The sequence below is a fragment of the Dendrobium catenatum genome, unplaced genomic scaffold, assembly GCF_001605985.2.
Source record: "Dendrobium catenatum unplaced genomic scaffold, ASM160598v2 fragScaff_scaffold_621, whole genome shotgun sequence".
NCBI classification, from domain to species: Eukaryota; Viridiplantae; Streptophyta; class Magnoliopsida; order Asparagales; family Orchidaceae; genus Dendrobium; species Dendrobium catenatum.
The window spans coordinates 5,335,869-5,350,286 of NW_021319083.1; the positions used below are offsets into that span (position 1 = coordinate 5,335,869).

General features: G+C 35.1%; 1 protein-coding gene across 1 annotated transcript; it reads right to left on the bottom strand.

Annotated features, from left to right (window-relative positions):
* Positions 1 to 12,746: 12,746 nt before the first annotated feature.
* On the bottom strand, positions 12,747 to 13,575 carry LOC110114145 (transcription repressor OFP13-like). The gene has a single exon (XM_020846919.2). The coding sequence runs from the start codon at positions 13,425 to 13,427 to the stop codon at positions 12,792 to 12,794; it is 636 nt and encodes a 211-aa protein (XP_020702578.1). The 5' UTR covers positions 13,428 to 13,575; the 3' UTR covers positions 12,747 to 12,791.
* Positions 13,576 to 14,418: the final 843 nt, after the last annotated feature.

The following is a 14,418-nucleotide window of genomic DNA, read 5'->3' on the forward strand; positions in this document are numbered from 1 at the left end:
TGCAAGGGCTAGGCTGACTAGGGGAGGTATGTTGAATCTAGGGCCACCCAATGAAGGTGTTGGTTTGACTTGGTAGAGCTTAGGTTGGGAAATGGCTCAACCCTTAGTAGTTTTAACCACTTTGGGTAAGTGTAATTCCGGAAAATGTCATAATGAAAATAAGACCCTCTACTTATCATTTGAAACTCATATGGGGTGGAGGGGATACCAAAGATTAAACAATAACCCATTAGGTAAGTGTAATCCCAGATTTCCCAATTGAGTAAAAAATAATAGATAGAGTAAATCTTAATTTCCATTATTCTAAATCCTTTTTCCAAATACCACCTTATGCGATTGGAGTTTTTGAAGCTCCCGCTTGGTTTCTAGAGAGAGAAAGTTCGAATGCTGCATTTCGCGGCTTCTTGCCTCCGTCCACGGAGGCGTCCGATCGGCCTCCTTCGGATCCTCCTGATCCACATTTACGTGCTGATTTACCATCCTCCAATGAACAATCATATGGTACTTTGCAAACCAGAACTGGAATCATTCCGTTGATTTTTAGAGAAGAATCTTGTTCCTCTGCTCATGCTGTTAGGTCTATACTTTCTTCTGATGAGAATAATAAAGATACGATGATTGATCGTCAGAATATTTCTTCGACTGGATTAATCTTTGGTTCTCTGGACAGATTTATTGACTACTTCAAACCCTACCGATAAAGAAATCAAGAAGACTTCGTCCCTGTGCCCTGACGACAAAGATACTATTCCTAATATTACTGTTCCATTGGAAACCTCTACTGATGCAACAGTAAATCCGAAAGCTAATTTTTATAACGCCTCGTCCAAACCCCCAGAGCATAAAGATCAACTTTGATGCTAGCTCAATAGTTATGTCTGACGATGGAATAGCAGTTAAATTGAATACTGATTTAGAATTGAACAACTCTCAAATCCTCTCTAATTCAATTGTTTTGAAAGTTTTGGGAAAGAGCATTCCATTCTCGTTTTGCAGTATGGAATTGCGTAAGCAATGGAATAGATATGGTACTTTTCACCTTACATCTTTGGGAATGAATTGGATCATTTGCTCATTCAAGATGGCTGCTGCTATGGATGAAGTTCTTAGTGGAGGGCCTTGGTATATTGGAGGGCACATTGTTGGTTTAGACAAATGGTCACCTTCCTTTTCTCCAATGACTTTAAAAGGACTAACTGCTCCGGTTTGGATCCGCTTTCCACATCTGCCTTTGCAATGTTGGGATGATGTCAACATTACTACTATTGCTTCCAGAATTGGCACACCATTATTCTTTGATGGTAACTCCTTCAGCTGGAGTAAGAAAGAATATGCGCGCATATGTGTTCGTATCAATCTTGAAGCTAAGTTACCTTCTGGAGTCTGGGTTGATGGGCTAGGAGGTAGATTCTTTCAGCAAGTTGAATACGAGAAATTATCCTCGTTCTACTATAATTGCGCAAGAATAGGGTATTTGAAGTCCACTTGTTCTGATCTTTTAACTAATAAGAGTACTGAATTCAGTAACACATCGAATGGTGGTGTTAATCATGCTGCTAATCACACTATTCAGCAAGAATCTTTTGGTCCCTGGATTCATGTCAACTTCAAAAGAAGACCTAAGAAAAATAAGAAACAGTGGGTTCCTCAGACAAAGAAAGCTAATACTACAGACAATCCTGTTACTGCTATAGGTAACACTTATCTAGCTAAGGATTCTAAAGGGACTAATGTCACAGAAGGAAATGTTCATAGTAATTCCATACAGCAACAAATCACTCCTAAAGGTGTGCTAAATCTGACCAATAGAGGTCCTGATGGATGATTCTGTTCAAGAACCTGTTGAGAAGTTTGATCTAGAGTGTTTGGATTCCGATCCAGCTCCTGACATTTTAAATTCTGGGCAGACAGACTCTGATTTAGTTGATTTTGCAGAGAATGTTATAGTTGATATTGGCTTTGAAAGCACATGTGTTACTCATCCTTTACTAGTTACAGATCCTGAGTATTCAGTTCCAGCTGAAATCTTCGCTCCCATAAATAACTCTGAAATCATTACTGATTCTAAGCATAAGGGAACTATGTTCGAAGCAGGTTCAGGATCTAAAATGATTTATGAAGCTTCTTTTCTGGATCCTTCAGAATCTAAGATTGTCCCAATTGATCTGCATAGTACCAATAAGCACAAATCCAAACCACAACTGAAATTTTTGTTTGAACCAGTTTCCAGGAAGAGGAGAGTTGAGATCAGGAGCAAAAAGAAAGGCGGAGACTCTTCCCCTTCTGTCAATTAATGTCTTCATTAGTGTTTTGGAACTGTAGAGGGGTAAAAAAAAAAGGAAACCTCCCTCTACCTTAACGAAGTTGTGAAGGGCAATGCATTTTTTTTGTGGGCCTTGCTGAAACAAAGGTTACTTCAATCAACAAGAAGGATATAAACAATCTAATTGGTAACAATTGGGATTACTTTCATCAACCTGCGGCTAGTACTGCAAGAGGGATTCTTATCTTGTGGAATACTAACATGGCTAGCTTTACTGTGTTAGATCATTCTCCACAAACTGTCTTTGGCACTCTGACTACTCCTAGCAAAGGTTTATGGAATATAGCTATGGTTTATGGTCACAAAGATTCTCAAGGTAGAAGAGATCTTTGGAGTCAGCTTGATAATCTTATGAAGACTGATGTCCCTACTATTGTAGGGGGAGACTTCAACTGTCTTCTTTCCAAAGAAGATAAAAGAGGTGGTAAACGATTTTGCTTGACTAAAGGGATCAAAAAGATGAAGTTATTCATGGCTAATCATGATCTTCATGATTTAGGTGTAATTGGGCCTAAATATACTTGGTGCAACAACAAGCAAGGTAATGCCAGAATTTGGGAACGGCTTGACCGTTGTTTGCTGAACTCCCCTGCTTTACAGCTAGTCTCGTCTGCTTTAATACGGCATCTTGCTAGAGTAGCTTCCGATCACTTTCCCATTGTTTTCAAGCTTGAGGATAATTTTCATTCTCATCCTAAAACTTTCAAGTTTGAGGATACCTGGAAAACTTACCCTGCTACTAGAAAGTTAGTTGCTAATGCTTGGAACAAGAAAGACTTTGGAGATGAAGCAGATATTCTTAACAGGAAAATAAAGAGAACTATAAAAGCACTTTTTTCTGGAATAGAAATAAGTGTAAAGATCTAAATATTCTTAAAGAAGAGCTCAAAAATGACATTCTTAAGCTTCAATTGCAAGAAGAAACTGATAATGGTCTTTGTCCCGAGAACCTATCATTGCTGCGAAGTAAAATCAGAGAATTAAATGTCACTCTTTTGAGGCTATCTGTGTGGTGGAATCAACGTGCAAAGGCAAGTTGGAATGAAGAAGGAGACACTAATTCAAGATATTACCACACCTATGCTACGGCTAGAAAGAATGGTAAACTGATCATGTATATTAAAGATAAAGACAATAATGTTGTTGATGAAATGGAGGGCATTGAATCTATTTTTTTAAGATTCTTTGAAGACAAATGGAAACGTAGGGAATGCAATATCTCAAATTGGCCATATGCAGAACATAATCAGCTTATAGATAATTCGATTGTTGTTTCTTAGAGTCTGAATTTACAGAAAATGACTTCTCAGCTGTTGTCTTCCAGCAGGGGTCAAATAAATCGCTGGGGTTAGATGGCTCAACTTCAACTTTTTTTAAATTCTATTGGGACATAGTAAAAGATACTACTTGGAAGGCTGTCAAGAATTTTTTATCTACTGGAAGCATGAATGAAGTGTGGAAAGACACTTTAATTGTGCTTATTCCCAAGATTAAGTCACCGGTAACTCCTAACAACTTTCGTCCTATCAGTCTTTGCCAAACTGTTTATAAAATAGTTACCACCATGCTAGTAAACAGACTAAAAGTCTGCATTCCCAAGATCATCTCTGAGGATCAAGTTGCTTATGTTCTGGGTAGATCAATGTCAGATCATTGCCTACTAGCTTTGGAAATTTTCAATAAGTTCAGAATTTCAAAAAATAAGAAGGGACTTATGGCTGTTAAGCTTGACATGGCCCAAGCTTTTGATAGCATGTGTTGGAAGACCTTAGATAAAGTTCTCTCCTGGTTTGGGTTTCCGATTAAATTTTCAACACTTATATTGGAATGCGTTACCAAGGTACGGTTTTCTATTCTTTTAAATGGAAAAGGTACCAGATGGATAGAAGCCAAAAGTGGCTTTCGACAAGGTTGTCCAATGTCGCCATATCTATTCATCATGTGCTCTCAGCTTCTTTCTAATGTAATCAAACAGAGAGGATATCAGTTTGGCATCCAAATTTTCTCTAGAGCTCCTAGAATAACACACTTACTCTATGCAGATGATGTACTACTGTTTGGCTCTGCCTCCTCTTCACAGTTTAAAGAAATGATAAATTTAGTTACTGATTATTGTGGTTGGACGGGTCAAGGTATTAATCAGTCTAAATCCCAAATATTATTCAGAAAATTTGTAGATTCTTCAAAAAAATGCAAGATTGGTAAGCTTTCAGGATTTAAAATTGTGAGGGAAATCCAATATCTGGGAATTAAAATAGCTTTGAGACGTTTGGTTAAAAGTGATTTTCAATTTGTTATTGATCACACTAGATAAGCCGAATGCCTGGGGAGCTCGCTTCCTATTGCTTGCTGGAAGGATTATCCTAGCTAAGTCTTCTCTACTTTCACTCCCTACTTTCATTTCAACTCATTCATTAATTCCCAAATCACTTTTAAATGAGCTGGACAGAATCTGTAGAGATTTTATATGGCATCAAAATATTGGTATTAAAGGACTGCATTACATTGCATGGGATGAGTTATGTATTCCCAGAGACAGAGGTGGTTTGGGCATGCATTCTTCAGTCAATAGAATTGGTCCCTTAAGAGCACGATTGGCTTGGATACTTTATCAGAATCAATCTTCACTTCTTTATCAATGCTGGTCAGCTAAATACGGTTCCTTCAAGTGGAATTGTAAGAACAAAAAGGGCCAATCTGCAGCTAGATCCATAATCAAGGATGGAGTATCCTTTCTTAAACCAATTGTTAAGTGGAACATTGTTAATGGGGCTAGTATTAATGTGATGAACGACATCTGGTTACTTGATAAAAGTTTCAGTAAGTGGCCTACACTTGCTGATTGCAACGGTTTGGAAAACCTGATGCTGAATAACTTCATCCTCATTAATGGTAATTGGAACATTGAGGAACTCAACCGTTACTTCAACTCTGAGCTGGTTAGTCTTATTGTTCAGCATTGTTTCATTAACAAGGGGAGTGCTGATTATGTGGAGCTACTTTATCAGCATTCTGGGAAGTCTATTATCTCTTTGGCTTACTCCGAATTCATCAAGGATGATAGAATTATTGAAGACAATGGTTTTACTATGTGGCTTCGTAAACTCAAGCTAAAACCGAGAATCGAGCTTCACTGGTGGCGTCTAAGCAGGTTTGCATTTCCCACTAACGAATTTCTGAATTTCAGGAAGCTTAGTGATAGTAACCTGTGTGCTTATGGTTGCTCTGTGGTTGAAAATTGTGAGCATATCTTAATTCATTGCAACTCCCTCACTGAAATTTTAAGTAAACTGAGATCTTGGGGATTTTATATCCCAGTTTTTAGCTCGCTTGCTGATTGTTTTCAGCAACTGAGAAGTTTATCCAATACTAACCGTGATTATGCAAAGATTTATTGCACGGTTGCTTATTTTTCCTGGAACCGTAGGAATGACAAGAAGCATGGTAACCCGTCTATTCCTATATCTGTTCTTGCTGCCAATGTTCTTTACACAGCTACAGGCAAATATCCTCTTCTAGTTAACTGGGATGCTAACCTCCTCCGTGAGTCTGAAACCACTTGGCATCCCCCACCACTAGATTGGATCAAAATTAATGTTGATGCAGCTTTAATGGATTCTAATTTAGCCAGTGTTGGTGGTGTGGCTCGGGACTCTAAAGGAACTTTACTACTAGCTTTTGGAAGGCAAAAATTGCATTGGGACATCAATCAACTTGAACTGGAAGCCATATTCACTTTGAAGCATTTCATTCAAAACTGAAAATATGACTGTAAAGGATTAACAATTGAAGGAGACAATTACAATGCCATCAAGTTCCTAAGGAATTCGGTTGTGAACTATTCTGCTATAGGTAAGATCTCCGAGCAGATTTCATTTCTCCAAGACTTCAATAAGGTAATTTTTCACCACATACCTTGTAATTGTAACAGAGTTGCTGACTTGTGTGCAACTTTAGCTCTTCAGAATAATTTTTTCTTTGACTCCATTTATGCTCCTGATATTCCTTCTTCATTAACTTGTCTTCTGAATAACGAATATGAGACTTGCTTATCTTGATTAGTTTGTAATCTCTTTTCCTTTTTGCTTTTAATGCAAGTTTGTAATTTTCAAAAAAAAAAAAAAAGGTAAGTGTAATTCCTAACTTGAGTTTACCCAAGGGCTGGGTCAACAAGGAGAGGTAAGTTGGGTCATGGGGGACCCAATTCCACCATTAGTTTGATTTATTTTGGCTCAAGGATAGATTTGGCTCATGGGGAACTTTTCTTGGACACTTGGGTCAAGCCATATGGCTAACCTAAGTGGGATCAAGACTTGAGCCTTCAAAGGGAACCTCTTAGGAACCTAAGGAGTCATCCTATGGGTTTGAGTGGGTTTAGGGAGGCCTTGCCTTGGTCAAAGGGTTTGAAATGGATTAAAGTATATATAAGATTAGTCAATCTTAGTTGACTTGGTCAACCAAGTTGACCTAGGGTCAAGAGTTGGGTCCATTAAGTTTGGATTGATCATCTGGATCTAATGGGAGTGATCCCAAGTGGATAGGGGTTCATTTGGGTTAAAATGCAAGTTTGATAATTTAAAGGGTAGTTTGGTCAACCATAGTTGACTTGGCCAACAAGGTCAAACCAAGGGTTGGGTTTGGACTCAATAAGTTTAAATTTATCAATGGAGACCAATTGGGGTGGTCCCATGCATTGGAGTGGTCATTTGGATTGAAATTGATATTTAAACCCTTAAGGGGCATTTTGGTCAACTTTGATTGATTTCGTCAACTAGGTCAAACTAAAGGGTGGGTTTGGATTTAATGCATTCATTATAGTGTTTAGGATTCATTAGAATAGGTTTCAGGCTTTGATGTGGTTAATCTATGTTGAGTTTTAGGGAAAAGTCTAAAAATGCCCTTAAATCCAAAAATGTCCTTATGGCATTTTGGTCATTTTGACTCTTAGTTAACTATAGGTCAAAATAGGTCCAGCATAGTATAGTTTATGGTTCAACATGTCATAATGGAGGTTGTGAGCATGGCCAAAGGTTTTGGGAAGGGTTCCAAGGTCAATTTCCACTAATGGCAAGACAAGTGGCATAGGTTGTAAATATTAGAAGGTTTTACATCCTTTGGAAATCAATTTAACTTTTTGGGTTAGAAGTGTCATATTGGGCACAAACTTGGAGGATTAACCCTATGGATATGCCTAATAAATATTCAATTCATAGATCATGATTCAGAGTCCATTTTACTAGATTTCAAGGGGAGTGAAAAATCACCTAGAAAGGGTTTGAGGACCTAGGTCTTAACCCCTAAGGATTTTGTCTAGAATTCTAGATTTGGATTGGATTTTGAGTTTGAATGAGTGAGTTTGAATCACCCACATCCATCAAAATTAAATAAATGACTGAGATTGATGGGATAGAATTTGAAGTTTGATTAAAGGCTGAACTAAAGTTTGGAGTTAAAAACTGGACTGAAAATTAAACTGGAAGGTGGACTAGAATTTGATTAGAGTCTCGATTGGAATTTGACTGGGACCTTTATGATTGTCAATCATCAAGAACCCAAGAGGGAGCCCAGGTAGGTCCTTGTGATCTCAAATAGAAGTGAGTTCAATAGGGAGGTGTAGGAAAAGGCAGACTCGACTAGATATGGGTAGTGGGTTATTAAGAAGAGGTCCCCTCGATACCTTTAGCTCTACTGGATTACACATCACTCAGTTTCTTGCACCTAAATTTGTTCGCTATGGACTGTCAAGGGAAGGGGGAAGGGAACATCACTGCCAAAAGCCATCTATAAAAACTAAAAATAAAATATTAGTTCTAAAAATAACTTACATAATGAAATACAAAAAATTAAATAACATAGAAAATAATGTAAGTATATTATATTGTAAGGAAAAAACATGTGCTTAATATGAACGCAGGAACTAACTAGTTTAAAAAAAAAAACTTGAACTATGAAATACTAAAAATTGAAATAATATACATAACAGAATAGTTAGCTAAGAAGACTTGGCTTATTTGGCTAGTATTGACAAATGGGTCATACTTTCTATCTCTGCAACCTCACTTTACTTTTGTAATTCTATAAAGTGTATGTACTCTTGTTCCTTTATTTTACACTGAATCAAACCAATCATAATTAAAGAGATATAAGTTGTTCCATTTTTTCAGAGATTCTTATATGTAGTACTTCCTATAAGACCCTATAGTACTCATAATCATCACCCATATACCACAATTTTTTGTCTTTCATCCTTTACACCAATCTTTGGTTTAAAATATGGTTATATTGACAATAAAAATTAGCCAGCATTTGACTACTCTCATAGGTCCATTACTCCTTGATCTTGTACATCTTTGGCTTGAGTATGGAGCTGATTGTTGTAGCAAGTGTAGCTATGTTATTAACATATTCACTTATTTTATTGATTCTAAAATATAAAGTAGAAGTGACTTATCAAAATACATACCATAATTTTGAACTAATTTGAAAATTTAGCTTCAACTCCCTGTTCAACTTCTACTGATAATGACATAGTCAACCCATTAATAAAATTTTTGTAATTTTTTTGAATTTGGGTTGTTGTGGTACAAATGTATGGAATATTAACTTATACGTACTCAATATATGACTCAACTTCAGCATAATTAAGCAATGTGTACAATGTGACAGCTTTCATCTACTTATCACTTATATAGTGCATGGTACAAGCATTTGGTGGCTCACCACGCTCACTCAAAAATAGATATAGTAAGAGATTTACATAAATTAGGATTACTCAGATTTTGAGGTACACAAACAAAAATCGATTCGACATCGATGAAGCAGGCAAAGTTGAAGAGCCCGAATAGGAAGGAATGTTGTTGAAGCAGGCAAAGTTGAAGAGCAACGAACAGGCAAAGATAAGAAAAATTGACCACAACAAAATGACTAGGCAAATCCAAATAGAAGGAATGTCGATGAAGCAAACAAAGTCGAAGAGCAAAGAATTGTATAAGGAAGGAATGTCAGCAATGGTGGCAAAGTGAAAGAGCAAGGGCATCATCAAAGCAAGTGAAGTCAAAGAGGAACAAACAAGTTGGGACATTGTCGAAGCAGGCAAAGTTGAAGAGCAATAAATTTATAGGCCAGGGAAGAGAAAAATAAAACCTAATCACTAAGGTAGAGCCTTTCCAATAGAACTCCAGTGGATATTTCTTCCATAAATTTTTGGAAAAAAGATCTTCAGAAATTTTTGTCAGACTATTTAAAGATGATGAAAACTTCCGGCAGTAAAGTTCGAAAAAATTTTTGACAAAATTTCTGCTAAAAATTCTCTCAGGAAATTCCAACACACTATTTGTTGGTAAGTCTATTCGTCCTTTTGATGGCCACTTTTTCATAGATAAAACCCATTTTTCATGCAAAGAGCCAAAAGAGACATGGTGAAATGGTTAACACTTTACACACATAAGCTAGTTTAGGCTTTATATAGGGTTAATTAAGGAGTTATATATAGAGGTTATGTATAGCTTATAATGGTTAAAATAGAAGTGTAAAGGAGGTGGTAAATTTATGAAGGCTTATGGAAGAGGGGTTGGAGGATATAATGATTGGGCATTGATGGATATGGTTTTAGAAGTTTAAACCCAAAAATGAACTTTTCTAAGGTTGTTAAAATGGAGTGGTGCTAAAATGAAGGCTATGAGTGCTATGAGATGATTTCTCAAGGCCATTGAGAAGGGCTACTGAATATTTAGAGAGTTAGTTTTATGATTTTGGTTCAGAGATAGTACGACACACCAAAAAGAGATACAATTATTGAACTCACCAAAAATCAAGTGTTGTAGTGGAGATGAAGCGTTCTAAATTTTTTAAATTGAACCAATACTCTCCACATGAATTTAATAAATAAAGCTCTTTATTTGTTGAATAATAAAAACAAGATTACATAGGGGTAGCACTTATAGAGTTAAATCAATCCATAATATGGTAGACAAAACAAATATTACTTCTTGGGAGCAACTCATAATAACTCCCATGCATTGATTAATGAAATGCATGATTATGCAATAAAAGAAAGCAAATAACAAAAAAAAATAAAAATAAAGGATGATATTTTGATAATACAAATATGGAAGGAGACAATCCTAAGAAACCAATAGAACTTGCTCAATTACCTTCACATGCATTCTGGGCTTCTAAATCTATACTTTCAAAAGCTTTTTCTAGCTTATATGAATTTGCTAGGAAAATAAATTGAAATTAGTAACTCTAAATATGTTTAATTAATAATTAATAAAGATATTATATAGAATACAATGAGGATAACTATATTTTAATCTGCATAGGACCTGAAAGATATCCATATTTGACAATAACAACAACAACATCAAGCTTTTATTCCATTAAGTGGGGTCGCTATATGAATCATTTTTCTGCATTGTGCCCTGTTAAGAGTCAAATTTTTATTTAAATCTAGTAAAGAAAGTTCATTTCTAATATTTTATATCCAAATCTTTTTGTGTCTATCTCTACCTTTCTTAACATAATCTAGATCTAATACATTTACTTTTCTAATCGGGTCATTGAAAAGCCTCCTTTTTTATGACCAAACCATTTAAGGCAACTTTCTCTAATCTTATCCTCCATTATAGCTACACCAACTTTTTCACATGTATGCTTATTTCATATATTGTCTCTAAGTGTAAAGCCTTAGATGGGCAAGAAAGATATCCTTATTCAAAGTTCAAAAAAATATAAAAAAGGGCATGTGAACTCTTAAATTTTTTAGAAAACTTGGATCTAAAGCTTACTTTTGTTGATTGCCTCTGCCATGTTTTTTAGTTCTTTTTAATAAATATTTTAACTTATAAAGTTTATATAACTCCTTGTAATTTAGATACTTAGGCTTGGTTTGGGACAGCTTTTTTATTGCTTCTTAAATTAGCTTTTTAGTACAAGAATTAAATACTTTAAGAAACAGTAAGAAAGTTGTCCCAAATGAAACGACCTAAACCTATTATAGGTAAGTATGTTGTTACCAATTCCTTCTACTTGATCATCTTCCTTAAGGTATATATTATACTTACATATATATGGTGATTGTTAGCAAACATTTCTTATTAGATATCCTTGATGAATAAAATGCTTACTTGCCTTCGAATGAGTTGTATAAGCTAGCCTAAGAGCTATTGGATGCATATAGGGGTATTGATGTAGGATAAGTGCAACATAAGCCATTTAATAAATATTTGACCAAAACAAATACTATTTTGATTATAATGTATTTATATATTTTGTGTGATCAACTTTTATTTAAACTTCTTTAAAGCTAGTTTTGATAATCTGAACGAAATATCAAGGCTTTGTTTGTAACAGCTTTATTATTACTTCTTGAAGCAGCTTTTTAGTACACAAACTAAAATTTTTGTACTAAAAAACTGTTTTAAGAAGCAGTAAGAAAGTCATCACAAATGAAGCCTAAGTCGTAGATATGAAGAAAATGTAGTCTAAATAAAAATTATATTACGTCACCATTACCATAGTCTATGATAAATAAAGTATGGCCAACCATCTTTCGAGGATTCAATATTTTTATTTCATCTTCAAAACCATTATATTCAATGGAATTAAAGGCATTTAAATAAAATTCCAAAATAGAGTTATGAAGCTTAAAGCCCGTTCTAATATTTATTGTAGTTTAACCACCCATTGGATTCCTTGTGATTTCTTCTTCCTTTGTTGTTTACAAGAAGCAACCACCTTCTTATAAATATTAGTTTAGGCACTACACTTCATCTAAAGCTTCAAACATATTCTCATAAATTAAAGATCTTCTCCATTTCCCATTGTTGCTTGATTGCAACATGCAACCAAACTTACAATACACATTGCACAATCATTGTAAATCATTATTGATCTTCTCTACATAACTGACATTGGAAATAGTTTCTATTATTATTTTATGTGATTCACTTTAGATAATGAGAAAATTACAAAAAAAAAGTTAATATTCTTAAGTTTACGGGCCGGGTCGGCTTGCTGATAGTAGTTAATAAATTTGAAGTTGAGTTGGCTAAAATTTTGGGTTGTAAAACAGGGTTAGACTTGACCATAGCCCTTAAAAAATATTTGAAGCTCAATCAATACAAATAGCCCTAGATTTGACCTGCCCGTTGATCAAGTTTTTGTAATGAAAAGCCCAATTATATATATTGTTTTTTGTTATGTCTAAAAAATAAGATAAAAATTATAATAATTAATTTAATGTTTAAATATACATTCTTTTGAATATCTTTAGTGTCAAAATATGAATTTTAAAGAAATATAATAAAAATAACATTCAATAATTTTTATCTAATATAAATAGTTGTCACACAATTTAGGTATACTTCCCAACTGATCTTCATAACTAAAATAATATATGATCTCATAATTCTTTTAGATGTACACAATAAATTTTCAAAATAATAAAAGTAAGAATAAAAAACAACTACCCATTTCCACTTCTCTTCACCCCTACCTCTTCAATCTCAAAGATATATGAAGAGTTAGAGGAACATGATGAACAAAGAGGGTTCTTATCATTAGGAGCTGAAGAGAAAGAAGGAGAAGAAGCACCAAAACCTACAACCAAATCAAGAAAAGCTCCAACTATTAAGCCATGATTCCCCTTTCCATTTGCTCTTAAAAACCAGACAAGCATGTTTTGTAACCATTCCCACTCTCTATCTCCATGAGCTTCCACCATCTCTTCCATAGAAGCTCTGAAGTCCCTATAAGGGTCTGTCGACTCCATTGCCACCGCCACTCCTCCATCGAAGCCCGAGGTTATCGACCTGGTTTCGCCGCCACTCGGATCGAAGAAAAGCCTGTCGGATCGAAGCCCATCTAACACTACTTCCGCCGCAGTCTTCTCCGTCAATTTCTCTGCCAAGAAGCTCTCTGAAGCTTCTTCAGCTGAAGACTCCAGTGAGTTAGAGATAGTGAGGAGAGGTGAGGTTAAGACTCTGAAGGAATCAGTCCTTGGTTTGCTACAAGAAGGCCAAATACATGGAGGAGAAGAGGAAGATGAAGTAGAAGAAGAATTGGAGAAGAGAAGAGAGTTAAAGAGCAATTTCCTTCCCATTTCCTTCTAGTTTGCTGAGGAGATTGAGAAACACACAGACAGATAGAGAGAGTTTGGTGTTGTGGGGACATTAAAGAGAGAGAGAGAGAGGGATGATATTGTTTTCAAGGAAGATGAGAGAGGGAAAGGGAAAACAAGGTAGATGTGGGTTGGCCATGTGGGCAATAAATAGAGGTAGGATGGCATGGGTGGGCATTCAATACACTATTGAATGGAGCTTCTTTTCAGAACAGATCCTTCATTGAGTGAAGTTGTAGAGATGGAGTTACTTCTGTTTCTATTAAAAATTGGAGTGACAGTTATATTGTTATTAAATTAAAATTTGATTATAAATTTTAAAATATTTATCAACTAAATTAGATGAAAATCCTAAAATCACTTACTGAGATGCATAATATATTGTTTTTTTTTTAATATATTTATGTGATATTTATTGTCTTCTTTTTGGAAACTTTGAATGATAGTTTTGCTGAGAAAAAGTAATGGATGGATGAAGAAGCTAGCTCTGCCGTATTCATGGCTTTCTTGTTTCTACTTTACAGTGAGGCTTTAAGCTTTCTTTCGTCTGAGCCAGATGCCAAAACGTTGGGGAGAAGACAACGGTCTTCTTAGAATGCGTTGACCGGAAAATTCTGCACGAAAGATAAATTTGACCAATAGATGTAAAATAAAATATTTTTATTTGAAAGATCGATCGAGCTTATTAGTATATTTAATAAAATGGGTACTTTTTCAATTTCTAGTTTTTAAATTCTCAGGGCTTTGTTTTTATAAATAAAAATATGGTCTAATTCCAATAATTATAGACCAAGGGTCTATTTTGGGGCAATATTCTCATTATTTATTTGGCTTTCAGAACTGTCGTACTTTTGTTTAGCTATTATTTCTTGTTGGTTGCTAGAAACTTTTATGATGAGAAACTCTTTTTTTTTACAATTAGATCTGCCAATATGCAATATCTATAAAAACCTGTTATCCATATATATATATA

Coding starts and splice junctions, on each gene's coding strand:
- LOC110114145 (XM_020846919.2), bottom strand. CDS start 13,427: ATGGGAAGGAAATTGCTCTTTAACTCTCTTCTCTTCTCCAATTCTTCT.